Source organism: Clarias gariepinus, chromosome 5 (assembly GCF_024256425.1).
Source record: "Clarias gariepinus isolate MV-2021 ecotype Netherlands chromosome 5, CGAR_prim_01v2, whole genome shotgun sequence".
In the NCBI taxonomy this organism is placed as follows: Eukaryota; Metazoa; Chordata; class Actinopteri; order Siluriformes; family Clariidae; genus Clarias; species Clarias gariepinus.
This window is the reverse complement of record NC_071104.1, coordinates 22,905,092-22,923,705: the sequence shown is the minus strand read 5'-3', so window position 1 is coordinate 22,923,705 and position 18,614 is coordinate 22,905,092. Positions and strand designations below refer to the sequence as shown.

At 37.9% G+C, this 18,614-nt stretch overlaps 1 protein-coding gene across 1 annotated transcript; it reads right to left on the bottom strand.

Annotated features, from left to right (window-relative positions):
- Positions 1-2,815: 2,815 nt before the first annotated feature.
- Positions 2,816-17,602, bottom strand: dnajc15 (DnaJ (Hsp40) homolog, subfamily C, member 15). The gene is made up of 6 exons (XM_053496781.1): positions 17,356-17,602; positions 16,938-16,989; positions 11,907-11,980; positions 10,031-10,110; positions 5,486-5,556; positions 2,816-3,276 (listed from the first exon to the last, which is right to left on the bottom strand). The coding sequence occupies exons 1-6, from the start codon at positions 17,461-17,463 to the stop codon at positions 3,206-3,208; spliced, it is 456 nt and encodes a 151-aa protein (XP_053352756.1). The 5' UTR covers positions 17,464-17,602; the 3' UTR covers positions 2,816-3,205.
- Positions 17,603-18,614: the final 1,012 nt, after the last annotated feature.

The window sequence follows — 18,614 nt, the reverse complement described above, 5'->3', positions numbered from 1 at the left end:
AATACAGCTTGCATAAGCCATTCTTCCTGCCAGTGAACAAAAATAGTGTTTGCTGGACACCAAACCCAGACTGCAAGAATAGCACTTACTGCTCAGCTTCTTGTTTCTTTCCTCTGTGACACATTAGCTTCTTTCTAAATAACCCTGAAGCCTGAAAAAGAACATTAGGCACATTCACATTTTCCTTCTTCCCCTTCGCCTGTTCATTTGGTTTGCTATGCAAGCAGGCCATTAATGTGGTGAATATCTGTGGTTGACGAATGATGATGACCATCAAAATGCTAGCACAGCAGGATGTTTACAAGACTCTCACCGTGCAATTTCTTTCCTTTTCACTTTGAACCTATTTTTAGCAAGACCTCCTAACATCGCACTTTGTTTTTCTCCCCCCGCCCCCCACAGTTATTCTCTCACTCGTCCTTATTTGTGCTCTAGCTGATATTGACCCCATACAGGTGGAATACTTCTGTGATGTATGGAGGTACTCTCAAAGTTTCAGCTGCTTCTGACACTATGATTACCATACAGCATGTTCAATAGTAGGAATAGTAGTAGTAGTTATAGTAGTGAGATAACTATTAGTGCTTTACAGATTTAGTCTTTGTCTGAATAAATGACCATCTGTACACTGGCTAGGGATTTTCTAGAAAGATGTTCCAGTGCCACTTATTCCAGAAAGCCGAAATATTAAATTGCAGAGATTCTTTTGGTCCGTCTGGAGAAGTTTACGGAAAGAGCTGAGATTGTAAATGAGGTTCCCTTAAGTCAACTATAAATAAACTGCGTAGGAGTGGGAATACAAGCAGCATGAACTGTGCTAATCTCTCCTACCTATGGTAGCTAGTTAATTAACTCCAGATGTGTTTATGAAATAATGAAAGCAACCTTAAAAGTATGAGCAATATCCTTACCAATGACAATAACTACTCTATTATGCAACTACGAGGAGTGTTCAAGCCAAATTGGGACGTTTTGTTGAACAGAATAACGGAACATATAATCCCCTGCTACACTAGTGCACCACTCCCAGCGTTTCACTAGTGCTTGGATACCATCAAGGTAGAAAGTTCTCTTCCTGTAAGTATCCTGTAGCCATGATCTGACTGCCTGCTTAATGTCTGAAATGCTAGCAGAAACTTCTTAGATGGCACAAACATGTGAAACACCCTTGTTCAGGACTGTATGGGGAATGTGGCAATAAATCCAACTGTTGGTGAATGATCGTGTGTACAGTTCCCAGACAGATGCGTCTCTTCCACATGTTGGCGACAAATTATCCGTTGGTGTCCCCCTTGCTGAATGTTCACAGGAACGACTACAGTGATCTCAAAAATATTTACACTATTCAAATGTTTTACTGCGAATAAGTCCCATCACCGTACTATGCTTAAAATATTCTGTAAATGTCATCGGTAAATGTAAATCAGTCTTACACTTTTTATTCATGAGAAATTTTGGGACAATTCCCTGCTTGTCTTAAGCACCCCTTGTGTTTGTGACACTGTTAATCAGTATGAAGATCATTTACACTGCTCAACATAATCAAGACACTGTTTGTATTGTGTTGTAGAAACTGCATGATGCATAGTTCAATCATATTTACACAATTTCTGTTAACATCCCCTTAGGAAAACACTAGGAAAAAATGAACAAGAAATCTCATATATTAAATTATGACATACATTTCAGAAAGACAGACTTTTTTGGGGGTTTTTTTCTTTCAAAGAAGCATTTTCCAAGAACCAGTTCTTAACACCAGCTGGACTCTGAACCTATAATATAGGGTGCACATTTTTGGACTTATATTACAAGGCTTTCTTTTTGGCAATATTCTGCTTTTCATTTTGTGTTTAGTTTAACACATCCATCACATCTCTTTTCATAAAGACTCCAAGGCTTCATAGCAAACAGAGCTTAAAATATAGGTCACAAAGTCTGAGAGTTCTTGGCTCTGTTCATCTCATGACTCAAAGGTTTTGCTGTGAAATGGAATTTAATAACCTGGCAGATATGGGGAGTCCAAGATGCAACCTAGCTCGCACATATTTATACACTAAACTCATCCTGACCCTTACCATTAGAGCAAAAAGAGCTGGCCTTGCTTTTGCAAACCAAATGAAAAACCATTTGTGATCTTTGATATGAAGAAAACATATAGCAAAGACATGAATGCATTTAACACTATGGTTAATGCAGATTTTTTTTTTTTGGGGGGGGGGACGGGGGGGACATGTACAAGCTATTATAGTCAATTAATGTGTTCTGAGGTTCACATCTGCCTATACAAAAATCTATGTCACTGGTCAGGTTAAGTCATGAAGAAAGCCTGGCTGTTATTTTACAATACTTAATGGAAATGCACCATGGTGGAGATGAACATGCAGAGAGCAGGCTTGTTCAGAAGCTCCATGCAGGGCTCACAGTAAGAGTGCAGGCTGAAAATAGCTGCAGTCACAGGAGGGGTCAGAGCAACAGAAACCGACAGGGTAGTCTGAGTGTAACAGGACAACAGCAGAACACACACCTCTGATATACTTACTGTACACACACAAGTAATCGATATTAGCTACAGCACCTAAGCAGGGCTGTGCCAGGAGAGAAAAGCTGACAAAGTCCATGCATTAGTGCTAGACAGCGAGGAAGGCAGGAGGAGGATGACAATTGTTTCAGGTCGTGATTTACACAACGGCTATTTTACTACGAGCTTGACACCAGGGCTTATAAAAATAAAGCAGTTGTAGATATCAAATTAAGTTGCAACTGATTGACTGACTGGATTGTTTCCACAATGGTCCAACATAAATGACTGCTCGTGCATTTTTTCAGTCTGTTTATTCAGTATTATAAATTACATTATATAGCCATAGGTGTACGTTGTACTAGCTTAGTTCTAGGCAAATGTTTGCACCCTTACATTTATGCAAAAGACAAACTAATGTTTTTTTTTTCTGAAGTCTGAAGCCATATCATACACCTAAAGCATTTACAAGACACCTGTAATAAAGATGTTAATAAATGTGCATGCTCCCTATCTCTTACATTTCTCATGAGGTTGAGGTTCTTGGCTAGGAAAACAGCACTGCAGAGCCTTTGAGGTGGCTGAGTCAGGACATGTGAGCTCAGACGAGAGGATTCTGGTCAATGTGAGCTCAAGAAGTGGAGAGGAGGATTGGTGAGTAAATGGTGCTTTGAAGAACACAGAAGGTTAACTCCGATTGCCAGACTCAAGAATATCTTTTGCTTCGTTGATCTTCGCTGCCAAATATGGAGATCCACCTGCAGAAGAAGCAGCAATTACAACTCATGTTTAGTGTGTTTTTCCTTTTCTTTGCTTTTCCACTCCATGCACAGATGTAAAGCAGCTAATGCTGGAGCTTCATGCTAAATATATCCACTCACATGAAGGAGCTAATAGTGAGCTCTAAATGGCATCTGATCTGACTGAAAACACACATGAAGAATCTGTATATATTCTATTGTAGATTAAACATATATTAGCTATAGCTTTCCGATTTCTCGTGCAAACGGTTCAATCTATTTCCACTTTGTACTTGAACATATAACTCACAGTTTCATTAAACCTGAGGATATCTCTAAACATGGCCACCAGCTCATTTTAAGTAACTACATTAAGCTCAAATTTAACATGTATACTAAACCTGATGCTTTGTGAGCTCATGAGCCGGACAGTAAGAGACTCACTATAAGTGAGCTCTGTATCCTGATCTTTTTCCACACTGGTATTTCTCTGAATTCTCCTTAACAGTAACATGACGTTGTGTTATTCTGTAGTTTGTGTACAGTCGGGACACTAGGCAACAGTCAATAACACACCAGGGCGAGTAGTGCTGCAGGATAATGCACCTTAATCTCGTAACATACCACATCAGCTTGAGGTACACTTGGACTAAAAGACAAATCTTTTACTCCCTGCCTATGACTTCACACAGTGTGATGTCATTTTTATTTATGGATCTTCATGTACATCTTCAGACTCATGGAGAACATGACACTGCAACCTCATCCAGACTTTAGAAGAGAGAGAGACGCAGACACACGCAGACACACACAGAGTGTTTAAAGGAGCAGTGGCGGTTATAAATTGGAGAACATGCTGGAGAGTGAACAGGTATCAGGGAGCAGGGCTGCTAGCGGCTGCTAATCTGTCTCTGTGCCAGAGGGGGGAGCGGCAAAAGAAACCCAGCTTGCAGTGAAAGACTTAATTACACATGGTTCTTGCTAACACACACACACACACACACACACACACACACACAGAAGACAATTTAAATCTAAAATGTTTAAGCTCACCTTTGACGACCTCATAAGAGCAGAGAAGTCGTCAGTGCCTGTAGCTGATGTGGCTTTGCAGGTACTTTAATATTTGAAGAGCCGAGCTTTTAACAGGCTTCAATTAAACTAAGACAAGACAGGCATCCAGACCACGCTCAAACATCTGTATGGATTCACTCATAGCAAGCTAATGAAGGCTAATCCAACAATCGTTGCATATTATTACTCAGAGCCGTTACAGGAGACCCGTATGAACAAATGACATGCATATTGATCTTGACCTCGTCGTCTGACTAAAGTCAAAATGCCATGCGTGCACAGTAATGTATAAAGAATCCATCCATCTAATCAATACAACAGAGTAATTTCCCTCTGCAACCCGGTTTGACGTCAGATCAGCAGATTAAGATAAAACATGGGATGCAATTAGTCTTTATGATGATTTATGAAGCGTACAACGTCCCGCCTGTCAACGTCTTATGCCAGGAAATGCTGAAGACGCCCATAACTGAGGATCTTTTCTTTTCTGTGACAGGATTAGATACTCATTTTGCTTGCCTATGCCGTCCGCATAACAAAAAGGATGTTACTACTACAAGGGTGCTCGTGCTACAGCTTTAATGAGCAATATTTCTCTGCAGTACACGTCTCTCCCCCTTTGCACGGAATCTTGCTTTTGGTTAAAGCCCTTATCTTTCAGCCACAGATAGGCATCACAAAGCACATTGCTCATTTCATACACTGTAACAGTGGCTTGGAGGAGCAGAGGAGTGTTAGCAGGCAGGTAGACACACACACACACACACACACACACACACACAAACACAGTTCAGGTCTGTGAAAAATGCAGGGAGTAGAAGGAAAAGCTAGATGTGAGGGGAGCCATTAACCTTGAGCAGGAAAACAAATCAGTGGGCAGGTCTTTAAAAAAAAAAGTGTCTATTTAGAGTTGATTGGGTTGGACAATTTTAAAGAACCAAGGATAAATTCAGGGCAATAGCAGATTCACTGGGCAAAGGTTATACACACATCTATATCCACACATCTTTTGATAGTGCATAAATGTCAGAAATAATAATGCAATTAACCTTCTATTTGTGCTGCTGAATAAAAACAATGAACACAATACAAAAGAAAATTAGTTAAAAAAAAAAAACTGTTTGTGAAGTCTTGCAAATTAAAAGCCACTGACCTTTATCCGGATGATTTAGGACCATGATCCTCCTATGGGCTTCTCGCACCTTTGACTTGGCAGTTGTTGGACTGTGCAAAGGGAAACAAGAGTAAAACCATCAAAGTTAAATGATGGCACTACTCCACCTAGTGGTCATATAGCAAACAATGATGTACCCAATTATCCTCTCTGCATTAAAATCTTGTGCTGTACTTGTTTGAAACAAATGATCAGTCTAAACAAGATGGCGTCTGCTGAAAAAAGGTAAAAATAAAGCTTCCAGAGAAAAGGCTCTTAAATATTCGCTTTACACGAGAGCGTTTGGGGGGATTGGGATAGGAACCGTTTGGTGGGGCGGCCGGGGGGGATGTGGACTTTCCTGGCTAAACACTATTTATGTAGTTATAAATACAAGTCCTCGCTGATAAAAAAAAGGTTTTAAATAATAACAGTATTAGTTGTGAGAGTCACTTGAGACCAGAGAAAGGAGCTCAAGGAGTCTACCAAAAAATGTCTCCTCAAAAAGAGCTGTAGTCATTAACACACAGTATGCCATCAGTCCAGACCGCCTAGGCATGATTCCTCAGTATCATAGTTCGTGGACTGAGATCTCATATTAGCTACAGCACTCCAGATGGCTTTATAAAGCTGCACAGATGGGAGGGTAAATCAGTCCAATCGCTTATTCTCACCCTTTTTAACAGAGCACTTGTTTCAAAATGATACAGAGAAAGACAAACTGACACGATATCCTTCTGAGGGCAAAGAAAAGACGTATAAAGAAAAAAATCCTAATTAAATAAAAGAGACCAAATACAAATTGGCTGCAAACACTAAAAAGTAGTATTGTTATGTGCCAGAGGGGCTTTTTTTAACGCCCAACCATTTTCCCCTTACTGAATAATAGTGCTGATTAAATGTGTCTCTCAGGAGACATTGAAAGCATAACTGCCGTGGCCATGTTTTCTTTTGTCACACCATGTTTGTATCACTGGACCCTGGACACAGTGACATAATCACTACAATGTTATATAGACCCCCCCCCCCCCCACACACACACACACACATACTCTTCTTACTTTCGCCTTCACAGACACAAACACACACATTTCTCTCTGCTCTACACAGAAACACTGCTCTGTCAAGGTTCTTTTCAAAGGTAAAGTGCAGATCATTTTTTTTATTTTTACTTTACAGCAGTGATTCCATTAGTGTGTTGCTCAATCAACGGTATTACAGAGATTTCATATTTATTTTTACGATAAAACGGTGTTTGCGTTGTGCGCGTGCGTGTAAAAAGAGTGGAGGAAGTGTAACGTGTAAGACGAGAAGGGGGGAGGGGAGCTTACTTTAGATTTTCTCACACACACACCTGCATGCACAAACGGAAACACTCATCTGTCGGGATTTATTTTTACTTTTTTTTAAAGGTAAAGTGCAGGTTCATTTGTTTTATTTTTACTTAATTTTTGGTGTTAATTACTTTTATGTATTTATTTTTTTGGGCTGTGGAAGGAATAATTTGTGTTTCCATTATTTCTTATGGGAAAATAAATTCGGTTTACAAGTATTTTGAATACGAGCCCGCTTCCGGAACAAATTTGGCCTCGTAATCCAAGGTTGCACTGTAATCGTATTTAGTCAAGCTTATAAACTTTACTTGATGGCATATAATAGTTTAGTAAAATAAAGAATCACAGTCAAGCAATGCTGGATATTGTAGGGTGTAGGCAAAAGACAACTTAAAAGAGAAAAGGCCAAAGTGAGTAGCAAACATATGATGCAAAGTCGACCACATAGAGGGTAATAAAGCCAGGGTGAGTCACAGGTGGTGTGAAACCCTGATGACACTTTTGTACTAGAGACATTTTGGGTGGTCCTGGACAGAGCAGATCACAGATCTAAAGACAAGACTGTAGTTTACACTCGTCACCCCTACTAGGATCAAAGTTAAGACACAAACCAAAAAGATGGTCTTTGAATAGGACCACAGGCCTTGCTGGGAAAACTAGTGATTCAGCGCATTAACATGTTGCGAAAGAAACAGCCTTTGTTCATATAGAGCTTGTTACGTGATTTTTGTTAATACAGCCATCTTGTCGGTCCTACTCTCACTCTCCAGCCATCAGACTTCCTTGTCTTTGTGCTGAATTCCGAAAATTCTGCTCTATCCGAGAATACAAATCATCTAGCCATCCGTTTTTAAATTATCACAGATTTAGATTTTTATTAAAATGTGCTACTGTGTAAATGTGGCAAGTGTGGTACAGTTACTCTCTCATTGTGCATCTAACTGTAGGATCACAATATAAAAGTAAATATAATTTGTGTCTGAGCCCTCCTTATAACCAGTGGCACATAGCCGAAAGTTAAATGTGTGTTGAAGTATCTGACTACAAGATTTGTAATTATCTGACCAGAAAGAATATAGTTCTGGCTTTTAAGCCGTCATGATGCACTAAACAGCCAACGGCTAATATAATTTTACTATCCTTAACCTTATTTGAGAAAATATCTTGACTTTTCTTACACTCTGCCCTTTACTATGTTCCAAGAAGAACCTATTTTAAAACAGTCTCACCGTTTGCTTTTACATCTTTAATTAGCAGATAAACCAGAGCCTCACTCATATGCTCAGCACAAATCTGAGTAAACGCTCGTCTGCTGAACTTTATCTCAGGCACTGTGTAAAGTTAATGCTCGTTCTCAGATTATTTGTGAGTGTTCACATGGACCAAAATATTCCACTAATAATCAGAAATAAAAGCCTAATCAGAATAAAATTGCACCACGTAACCACCTCAGTTGGAACAGTCTTATCCAACCCAGCATAACTGAATTTATTTTAAATCGGAATGTAGAGTTGTGGAAATGAGTTTCAGGGAAGAAAATTTTTGCTTCCTCTCCCGATCAGTGAAATCCACGAGAGCATCTCTCTCCCTCCTGTGCTTACTATCATCCACTGGATCTCTGGCTGAGAAAAGAGGGGAGGACTGGCTCCTCATATTTTTAGGCAGCAAACCATCTAATCACACTAAGAATGAATAAGAGTGAGCAATCATAACCCAGAAGGTGAGATTTATCAGAAAAGTTGAGAAACCTAATCTCACCTCACCTCAGAGAGAAAAATATTTCTTCTCCTCCTTTTGTTATATTTCCAGCAAATGAGACACTTAGAAATGGACTGAACCACTTTTTACATGGCAAGAAAATCATATTTATTGAATTCTTTACGCATGTGAATATACATCTCATAGGTCAGAGTCCATGTACACAGTTAAGCTGGATTCTTGAATAGAATATTTTTAATCAGATTAAAGAAATATTGTCCATAGAAACACAGAAACTGTGGGTATGTTTGGGACCTTTTTTCTTTTGCCGAATCAGAGACCAGGGGACATTGGGATATCTTTCAAGCAGAAGTTACTCTTCATTGATAACTTGTTGTGCATCGCTGTAGTCATCCAAGTCTGACTAAAACTCAGCACTGTAGAGTTTATTCATTTCAAGGGGGAAGGATACAAAGAGGTGGATACAATCTAAACAAAGCATAGAAATGCAAGCAGTTCGAAAAGATGCGGTCGGCTGGCGTCACACGGTTCGGAGGAAACATGGGGTAGTCTTCGGCCCTCCCGGCTGAATGGTAGTAGTAGCCTTAATGTGGGAGCCCCCTAGTGACGGGGAGGAATTGGCCACGACTAAGTTAGGGAGAAAATCCAATAAATTAAAATCAGCCTGGTAACAAAAGTTCCCCAGCCCTGATCTTTTTAGCATAACAGTGCCTTTCAAATGCATAGATGCTTATCTGAATAGCCTAGCAGTATTGCCCAGATCTTCACATTATCGTAGAGACAAAGGCACAGTCTGGCATTGAGATTAGCATTCACATTTACCTGGGGTAAGACCACAAAGACAAAATGTTATTGTCTCAGACACCTGGGCTAACAGACTTGATCTTTTAAAATGTTATCATCTTACCTCAAAATGTAAAACCCAATGTATATAACTCTTTTAATTTATATACCATTACGCTGGAACCTGAATTTAACATTTTATAAATGTGTAATCCTGCAGTATTCTGGCCCGTTCTATAACTATGTCTATACATTGATTACCTCTAGCTTTTCCTTGTTAGAGTAAGAGAAGTTTGTCTCACATTAAAGGGGTCAACCCTTTAGAGGACAGTGTCAAGCACTTCCTGCTAACTTAAGTCTTGAGGCTAACTTAAGAACAAGTGAAAATTTTTGCATGATAGATATTTATCACTCAAGGTAATAACGATGAACCCACCTGTGTATCAGACAAGATTTAAACAGATTACAACGATCCCACAGAATCTTGACGTTCACTGCACAGCAATTCTGGTAACCACCTAATGTTTCAACTGCTCTAGACCAATTCATCTAGATTCAACAATAGTAATATGGTGATCAACAAAGTGACATCAAGTGGCCTGTCACTTGTACCAGTTTATAGACCAATCCACAAAATGACACATTAAAACAAAAAAAATATATAAATAAAAACTGTTAAAAAAAAAAAACACAGCAGTTGCATTCTTACCTGATCCCTAGAATAAGACTGGCTTCCCGCTTAGTCATCTTCTGCTCAAATCCACCTTTATAATAATGTGTCGAGAATGCCTGGTGAAATGCATTACAATATACAATTTTCAGACAAAGGAAGAATATGTACAATTATTTAAAAAATAAAAACACAACACTTGGCTTATTACAAAAAGCCAAGCCATTGCCATGCAAACATTAATGTAACACAGGCATGCGTTTTCAAATTATTGAGTTAAGAAAAAACAACATTAAATATGAGAGACCATTCATTACCTTATTTGTTTAAAAAAATATATTTTTTAAAATGAATAAACTGGCATAATCTTTTATTTCAAAGAATGTCTACTCTGGATGTTGACCAACAGGTAATAATTAAGTTAAAAAGAAAAAAAAAGCAAACATTTATGACATTTGGGCTAGTTTTTACAGCTGTTCCCAAACTCCTTGCTGAGTTAGGCAGAGAAGCTAGGAGTAACATATTGAGAGACAGGAAGAGGAACTAAGCAGGACTTTGAATTCCCTTGGAAAGTAAACCCTAAAAAGCATCTGCTGTTTGTTATGGAGTGTATCGCACAGATGCACAGACCAGAACCATTCCTGGGGAATTCCTATATACGAAAGCAAAGTGTCTCAGTTGGATAAATACCACAATCCTACTTATAAGCAAAGGAAATATGTTGGACAAAGACCTTTTGTCCTAGCTTTGAGATTTAGAAACATGCACCCTCTAATCCAGGGCCTTATTGCCCAGGGATGTGGTCTACTCATTGTAGAAAATCCAGAAAATAACCTTCTGCAACAATGCAGCAAACAGTATAACTGTATAAGCCTAATAATACTAAGGGAAAAGCAAGTCAAAGCTATTTATGAAAAATGGTTGCACCATATAAGAAAGTATAATTGGGTAGAAAATATCCCCTCTTGGAGAACACGCCCTCCTGTGGTCACAATTTGCAAAGTGAATAGCCTTACATTTTGTATGTTGTGCCAAAAAAAAATGGAAGACAACTAATTGACCTAAGCATTTAATATATGTCAGAATGTCATAATGTTTCACTTTACACACAAAATTTTATATAGATTATTAATCTAGACTCACACAAAAGTGACATGAAACATTTCATTTTCCCAATTATTAGAAAATCATGGTCTTAGAAAGTAACAAACCTAAAAGATTGGCTCAACAATAGTTTCACTGAGATTCACATCTTCAGTTCCTACCTGCAATTATTTCACATGTACAGTTAGATTTGAAAATTTAAACTGGATGAAAAATCTAAAAAAGTACATGACTTCTCACCAAATGTGTATAGCACATTCTTGAAGAAAAGTAAAGGTTAAAAGTTACTTGCTAGTGAGAACTTAAGGTTCAGGGTGATATAGTACACATAAGATATTTTTCCACATTCTTCACAAGTAGACTGCAAATAGTATTTTTCTACCAGAGAGGGCAAAAATACTTACATTCAATAACAGAGTGTGGATTTTGATATGCGTCGCCCACTAACTGACCCCAATTATCTCACATATATGTGATGGGTAATCTTAATGTGATGGATTGTGGGTCAATTGAGGTTTGTAAGCATGCCAGAACCTCACAGGACTGAGGAAATTCAATGTGAACTCAAGCCTGGGGTGAAACTGTAGCTCCACAAGAGTAAAACCCCACAAGTGCAAGGTTAACAAGCCAGAAACATTTCAGGTCATACAACATGCAGCACAAAACTTAACATGGGGTAAATTAAAAACAAATATTAAAAATTATTGCCTAAAATGGCTCTGAAACCGTAGGATTCAAAAGATGTTAAATACAAGATATGTGAAAAACAATATATTTTTTAAGAGTTAACAAAATGTTTTTTCTTACTTACAGTAGAGGGAAACTTTCTGGCAGTTTGTGTAATTGCTTGACCAAGAGGTTTCCATAAGTGGAACGCGTATCGACCTACAATAAATGTGAAGATTAAAGAGATTAATGGGTTAAAGAAGATTATTTAGTTAATTGTGTTTGATCTATTTAACAAATTGAGGGATTAGAATATTTGGCATAAAGGGAAAGCCAAACACTAAACTGCATTTAGTCATGTTTAATACATGGAAAAGTCTCCATTCCATTTTCCTACGTATTATGTGGCCACAGTGTTGGTCAACTGCCATCATCTGTGTTTTTATTCCTGAACCAAACCAGCATCCAACATAAAAGTGTCAACACAGAAGACTTCTACTGGAATTACATACATATATAATTTATAATTTCAGTAGCACTCAGTCTTTACCAAGGTGCATATACAATATACCTAATACATACATTTAATTTATATATATATATATATATATATATATATATATATATATATATATATATATATGCATGTATTAGGTATATTGTATATGCACCTTGATAGGGGCACCTGTACACCGGCTCAGTGAGTCACTCGTGGCAGCAGCACAATGCATGAAATTATGCAATATTTTGTGAGGTGAATATTTATGTCAAGCATCAAATGAGGGGGAAAAGTGATGCCATCCATTTTAACCGTGGTATGGTTGTTGGTGCCATATGGGCTGTTTTGAGTACTTGCTGATCTCATGAGATGTTTATACACAACAGACTTTTTTTGCACCATTTTGTGTAAACAATAAAGACTGAGTGAGTAACAGTTGTGTTGGCGGAAGTGCCTTGTTAATGAGAGGTCAGCAGAAAATGACCAAATTGGTTTGAGCTGCCAAAAAGGATTTAGCAACTCATTTAATCATACATTACAACCATGGTGAGCAGAAAATCATCCCAGCACGCACAAAACATTGGCCTTGTCAAGCAAGGATGCAAAATGAAAGGCTCTTATGTGTATAGGCTTAATAAATAGTAAACTAGATACTTGAGGATTGGAATAAATAAATAAATGAACACAGAAAAAAATTAATAAATAAATGTACAAACAAACCAAACAACCAATCTATTTCCAGTCTGCTCAGTTACTGTAGCCATGATGTCCTCAGAATTTTTTTCTGGCTGACAAGCATGGAACTTTATGTAATATTCTGCTGCTTTATCCCATCCACCTTAAGTTTTGATTGATTAGGGGTCGACCAATATGATTTATTTTCAGGGCCAATGGCGAAACCCATTATAAGTAATGAACGAGACTGATAACTGACATCTAACATAAATATGCATTCGCAGCAAAAATCTAAATCTTGTTGTCAGTTTAAGAACAAGAACTCCTACACAAAACTTTATTAAAATGCCGTTAAGCATATATTTAGCACTAGAATTCCTGGAAATCTTTGGCTCAAAGCAAGCTATAAGCCCCTATTTCTACTTCCCACAGAAGCTGAACTTTCCCTCCTCAAAGCAGTTAACAGCTTCTGTTATGTAGATTCTGGTTATCACACTCAGTGAAATTACCCAAGCCAGAAGTCACACCTCTAACTCAGCTCAAGTTGCAGAGCCTGCAGTTTCTAATGGTCTGCACAGTCATAATAAAATAGGAATAATGCACAGACAACAGTAAAACTAGAAAACTTTTACATAAAAAAAAAATACAAAGTACAGTGAAACCTTGGATTGCAAGTAATGCGGTTTGACGAGCAAAGATTTTTAATAAATTTTGACTTGCAAAACAGTCTTGGTTTACGAGTACCGATTATCATGTAGCATGCATGCGCTTTTTGTTTTGGCACCTAGCGTCACATAGTCAACACTGAGTCAACAGTTTTTCTCTCTCTTGCGCTGTGGAATTGTGGGTAATCGACTCTCCTGCTGGGTCTTAGTGCACGTCTTTTACTGGTATAATCAACATCCGTGCACGTGTGTGCATGTACTGTTTACTATAACACTAACCACAGGTGTCGGAGGTACTATACGGAGGTAGAGGAAAGATACATGGCAAAGGCAGAGAAATATGTAATCTGGTAAATGTCTGCCCTGCTGAATCCTAGTGCGCGTCTCTTACTGCTATAATCAATATCTGTGCACGCCTGTACTGTTTACTATAACACTGTGATCACGTGTGTGCGTGAAACATCTTTTATTTTGTGTCTGTATGCGTGTGTGTGTATAGCGTGCATGTAAAGCAAAAGCAAGTCTTATTAGAGACGTTAAAAATCCACACTCTCTCTCTGCTCAAGGCTTACCCTGCTCTTTGCCTGTTGTGTGAAACACACACACACAGACCCATCCTACTTTCACCTTTACAGACACACACATACACTTTTTCTCTCTGCTCTATGCAGAAACACTGCTCTGTCGCGATCCTTTTTCAAGGTAAAGTGCAGGTTAATTTGTTTTATTTTTACTTTACAGCAGTGATTCCGTTGGTGTGTTTTTAAAAATTAAATTTGGATATACAAGTGTTGTGGAATACGAACCGCTTCCGGAAGAAATTATGCTCGTAATCCAAGGTTCCACTGTATATATCTGGAAGATGTAAAGTATACATGTATATGTTTTTTGTGTTAGTCCATTTCTATTCTATTATTATAACAGCTTAAGGAGCAGCATGTTTGTGCACTTTCTAAAGATTTTAGTTCTGTTGCACAACTACACTTCGTGGTCATCAAATCACTCCATCACAAGTCACTTTAAATAAATCACTTTAAGTATATTTGCACTGCATAAGTCACTTTAAATATGTGGATTGCACAACCATGGACATTACCATTCTTTTATTACCATTTATTCCGCTGCTCTTATTGTTCTACATTTCTTCATATATTCTCCATATATTTTTCTATATTGTGTATTTTTTTTGTACAGTTATTTTATTTTTAACTTTTATTTGTATATTTTATCTTATTCTTTCCTAGTTAAATTTACCCTTTATTTTTAATTGTACCCTTTAGTTTTAGTTTATTTATAGTTGCAGCCCTATTGTTGTTACTTAATTACCTTATTTGGTAGTCCAGTTTCTGGATTTAAAATGTAGAAAATAAATCCAAACTTATGTTTAAACATTTGACTGGTACTGCATGTATGTAAATTTAACCCGTTGTGAGGTCACAAACATATAAAAGATGATATTAAAATAAAGCCCTTTTACAGTATTTGTTTTTTTCTAATGAGAATTTACTGTGGATAATTGTAAAATATTTTATGACATGCTCAAAGATATTGTTAAGTGGGCAAAGTTATTTTACTTTCAACTTCTAAAAGGCTCACTCCTCTCTGAGCCAAATCCTTTCTGCTTAACAAACCACACACTGCTTGGAAAGAGAATTTTGGCAGGAAAATTGTACTGAAAGAGGAATTAGGTAACTTCCTTAAAGCAACCACAAGTGCTGTTCCATTATGACCTCATACAATCTTGGTTAGATATTGGGCCTATTAGGAATCATTACCTATTATATGAAGGTAGCGAGGTGGGCAGATACACCTACAAATAAAGACTAAAGTAAATGCCCTGATGACAGGAGTTGGGATTATAAATTACCTTAGGCTTACGCTTAGGCTGTTAAAAGAGTACCAAGACAACAAGTCATTCATTTTATGCAGAGAAAGCTTTGGAGGTTTTTGTGCTAATGGCAACCCTGACATTGTTAATCTTCATGAAGATCTTCTGAGGAATTAACTCTTACTGTAAAACATTTAAAATGGGTTTAATATTTTATATTACACATATGTACAAATGTATTGCAGTGCCACATATCAGTCTGCCTACACTAACTTGCAAAACATAATACCAAAACAGTGCGTATCATGTACTATTTAATATTTTCACATTATCTAGCATTTACAACATATTATTTTGAACTTTTCCAATTTAGTCACATTCATTGTGGGCAGCGTAACACATTCACTCGAAAAACAGGGCTCCCCACTCCTACTGCTAAGCATCACCAGGGAATCGAACTAGGGTTAACAATCTTCGGATGACATTAGAGCCCGGCATCGTTTCTGGGAACACAATCATTCCGCGCTCGGGAACCGTGTCTGAATTTGCCAAAAAAAGGGGTCTCAGAAACAATACAGCTATACAATCGAATGAAATATGTAAGCCAATCACTGTTTATACGCAACATCTTTAGTGCCAATGCCAATCTCATCCTCTGACCTACTCAGCCATAGTTGATAAAGTAGGAAGGAACATGAGACGTTGGTCTTGACATTTCTTCCAAAATATCAATAATATTAAGCGTAGCACAAAGGGTTGCTTCCTTGTTCTCTTCTTCCCTTGTGCTTGATGGCGGCACACAAATCAAGTAGGTGCATAATGCTACCTGAAGCATGTAAATATGCAAAAGTACTGTAATGTGAATGCTGGCCAGCAAGGATGGTTAGGGGCAATCATTCCTGGACAGAATATAAATCAATCATGCCTAAGGTGAAAACACCCTCAGTCACGAGCATCATTTACATTAAGCAAAACACATAAGCTGTTTAAATAGCATTTCAAGTTATAAAATATGTTCAGTATTTAAAAAACATTTGCTCCCTGTAAATTAGGAGTTAAAATGTATTTTTTTAAAGATATGTCTCAATGCTCATGTAGATGCCAACGTTGACTGACGGAAGTTTCTTCAGTACTGAGACTAACCAGACAACAAATGATAAAAATTCTATATATGTGACAAAATCAAAGAAAAACAAAAGTAAAACAAATGTATACTACATAAACAAATAATTAAAACACTTCTGTAAAAGATAAAAAGCTAGACTCGGTGTCTATTGTTTCCAGCTCTAAATTTATTTTGCCCTTTTTAACTTCCGGGTGAAATCAGAAGCAGGTGCTTCGTGCACAGATGAGAGATGCATTACTGGCCCAGTGAGGAGACAGTGCAGAGGGTAAGAGCTGAACCCTGTGCTGTGCACGTGTTTGTAAATATGACAGATGAACACACATGCTGTGTCATGACGCTGAACGTATTTCTGAACATTTATTCACTTTATCGGTTTATCTTACCTGCAAACCCTGCTGCTGCGACACCAAGCCCGACTGCAATCAATGTGCTGCCCTGGAAATAACAAACCAACACATTTTCCTGGATTTTACCATGTTATGCTCATAATTCACCAGCTTTACACTTTAAGAGCTAAGTTACTCGGTACTGACACTATATTAAAACTGATACACAGTGGACCTTTTTTATCCCTACTTAAGAATATACGAATAAACCAATTAAAGTGTAAACGAACTAAGTTAAACGAATAATAAAAAATAAAAAACTAAACAGCTAACAGGTTACCTCCAGCGCATATGAAGGTAACACGTTAGCTAGCTAACCAAAGTCACATTCATAACAGCTGGTTGTCTGGCTAACCTGATAAACATGTTAAAAATTAACACAAGCCCTAAAAGCCACACAAAGGAGTTTACTCACAAAACGTTTGTCAATCTCTGTCTCACTCCGCTGGTTAGATGTGGCTGTATATTCGGAGTATCTTAGAAGGTCACTATCCGTCGCTAACCGACCGCCTGTACTCGCCATGTTTCACGCGCTGAGGAAAATCTACGGGTCGCAAGTTAGGACAAAACACACGCGCAAATCACGCGCCAGATAACCGTGTGATTCTGACGTACTGCTCTCAAAACTAATACTCAAAGGTCCGAATCTGATTTCTATTCAAGGTCAAAACGTTTGCTTACAACTTACAAGCAACGTCTGAGACACAACACATTTAAAACTAATGGCCAGTGTTTAAGTGTCAAAAAGATCCAAAATACGCTCCAAGTTAGTGCAGAACCGCAGAGGTCTCGCTATTCCCAGCCTGCAGGACAAGAAGTGAAAGCTGAACTCTGTGACATTAAACACCACACGCGCGCCGGTAGTCACCGTTGCCATGACAACCATTTCAAATTGGGAAATCATTAACCCGTAACGATCCACAAATAGACTACAAAACTAATGGTGTAAAGTATTCACTAACAGTGTATTGATAGGTATAACGCGTTTTTATTTCAAAGTAGGAAAGTTTCCTAAATTGACTTTTTCTAGAAGGCAGCAGGGTGGCATAGTGGTTAGTACTATTGCCTATATATTCCCAATTCATAAAATTCCCAATACTGTGTGCATGGTGTGTGCAGGTTCTCCCCATGCTTGGTGGGTTTCCCCCAGGTTTCCTCTCCCAATTCAAAGACATGCAGATGAGGCTAAATGCCATTCCCACAATTGTGCCATTGTCCAAGATACAGATTGAATTCCTGCCTCAGGGTCTGTGTTTGTTGGATTATTTGGACTTTAGAGGTTTCTAGATGGATGGATAATTATTTGTAGACATATTAACATTATTAAACTATTGTGTAATTAAAACTAAATGTGATTGTGTAACAGGAATTGAGTAGGTTCTGCTAATTGTTTGAGTAAAAATTCTTGATAAGTGTAAAATACAAGCAGTTGGAGCAAAGTAAAACAAGGCTCAGACTTAATGAACAGAAGGCCATTGTAAATGCAGTAAGTACATGAATAATGTAATTAGTTAATTATCTTTTCAGAAGGTCTTCTTGACATGTCCCTGTCTGCTCTATAGAGCACATTTGCACTACTTAGTGTAAAAACATGTGAAATTTATTTATTCGCAGCTCTAATATATCACATGGATATCATCATGGAACTGCACTTTCCAGTACTTCCACAGTAAT

Coding starts and splice junctions, on each gene's coding strand:
- dnajc15 (XM_053496781.1), bottom strand. CDS start 17,463: ATGGCGAGTACAGGCGGTCGGTTAGCGACGGATAGTGACCTTCTAAGA. Junction 16,990..17,355: donor CAGAGATTGACAAACGTTTT/GTGAGTAAACTC, acceptor TGTTATTTCCAG/GGCAGCACATTGATTGCAGT. Junction 11,981..16,937: donor CGCAGCAGCAGGGTTTGCAG/GTAAGATAAACC, acceptor CATTTATTGTAG/GTCGATACGCGTTCCACTTA.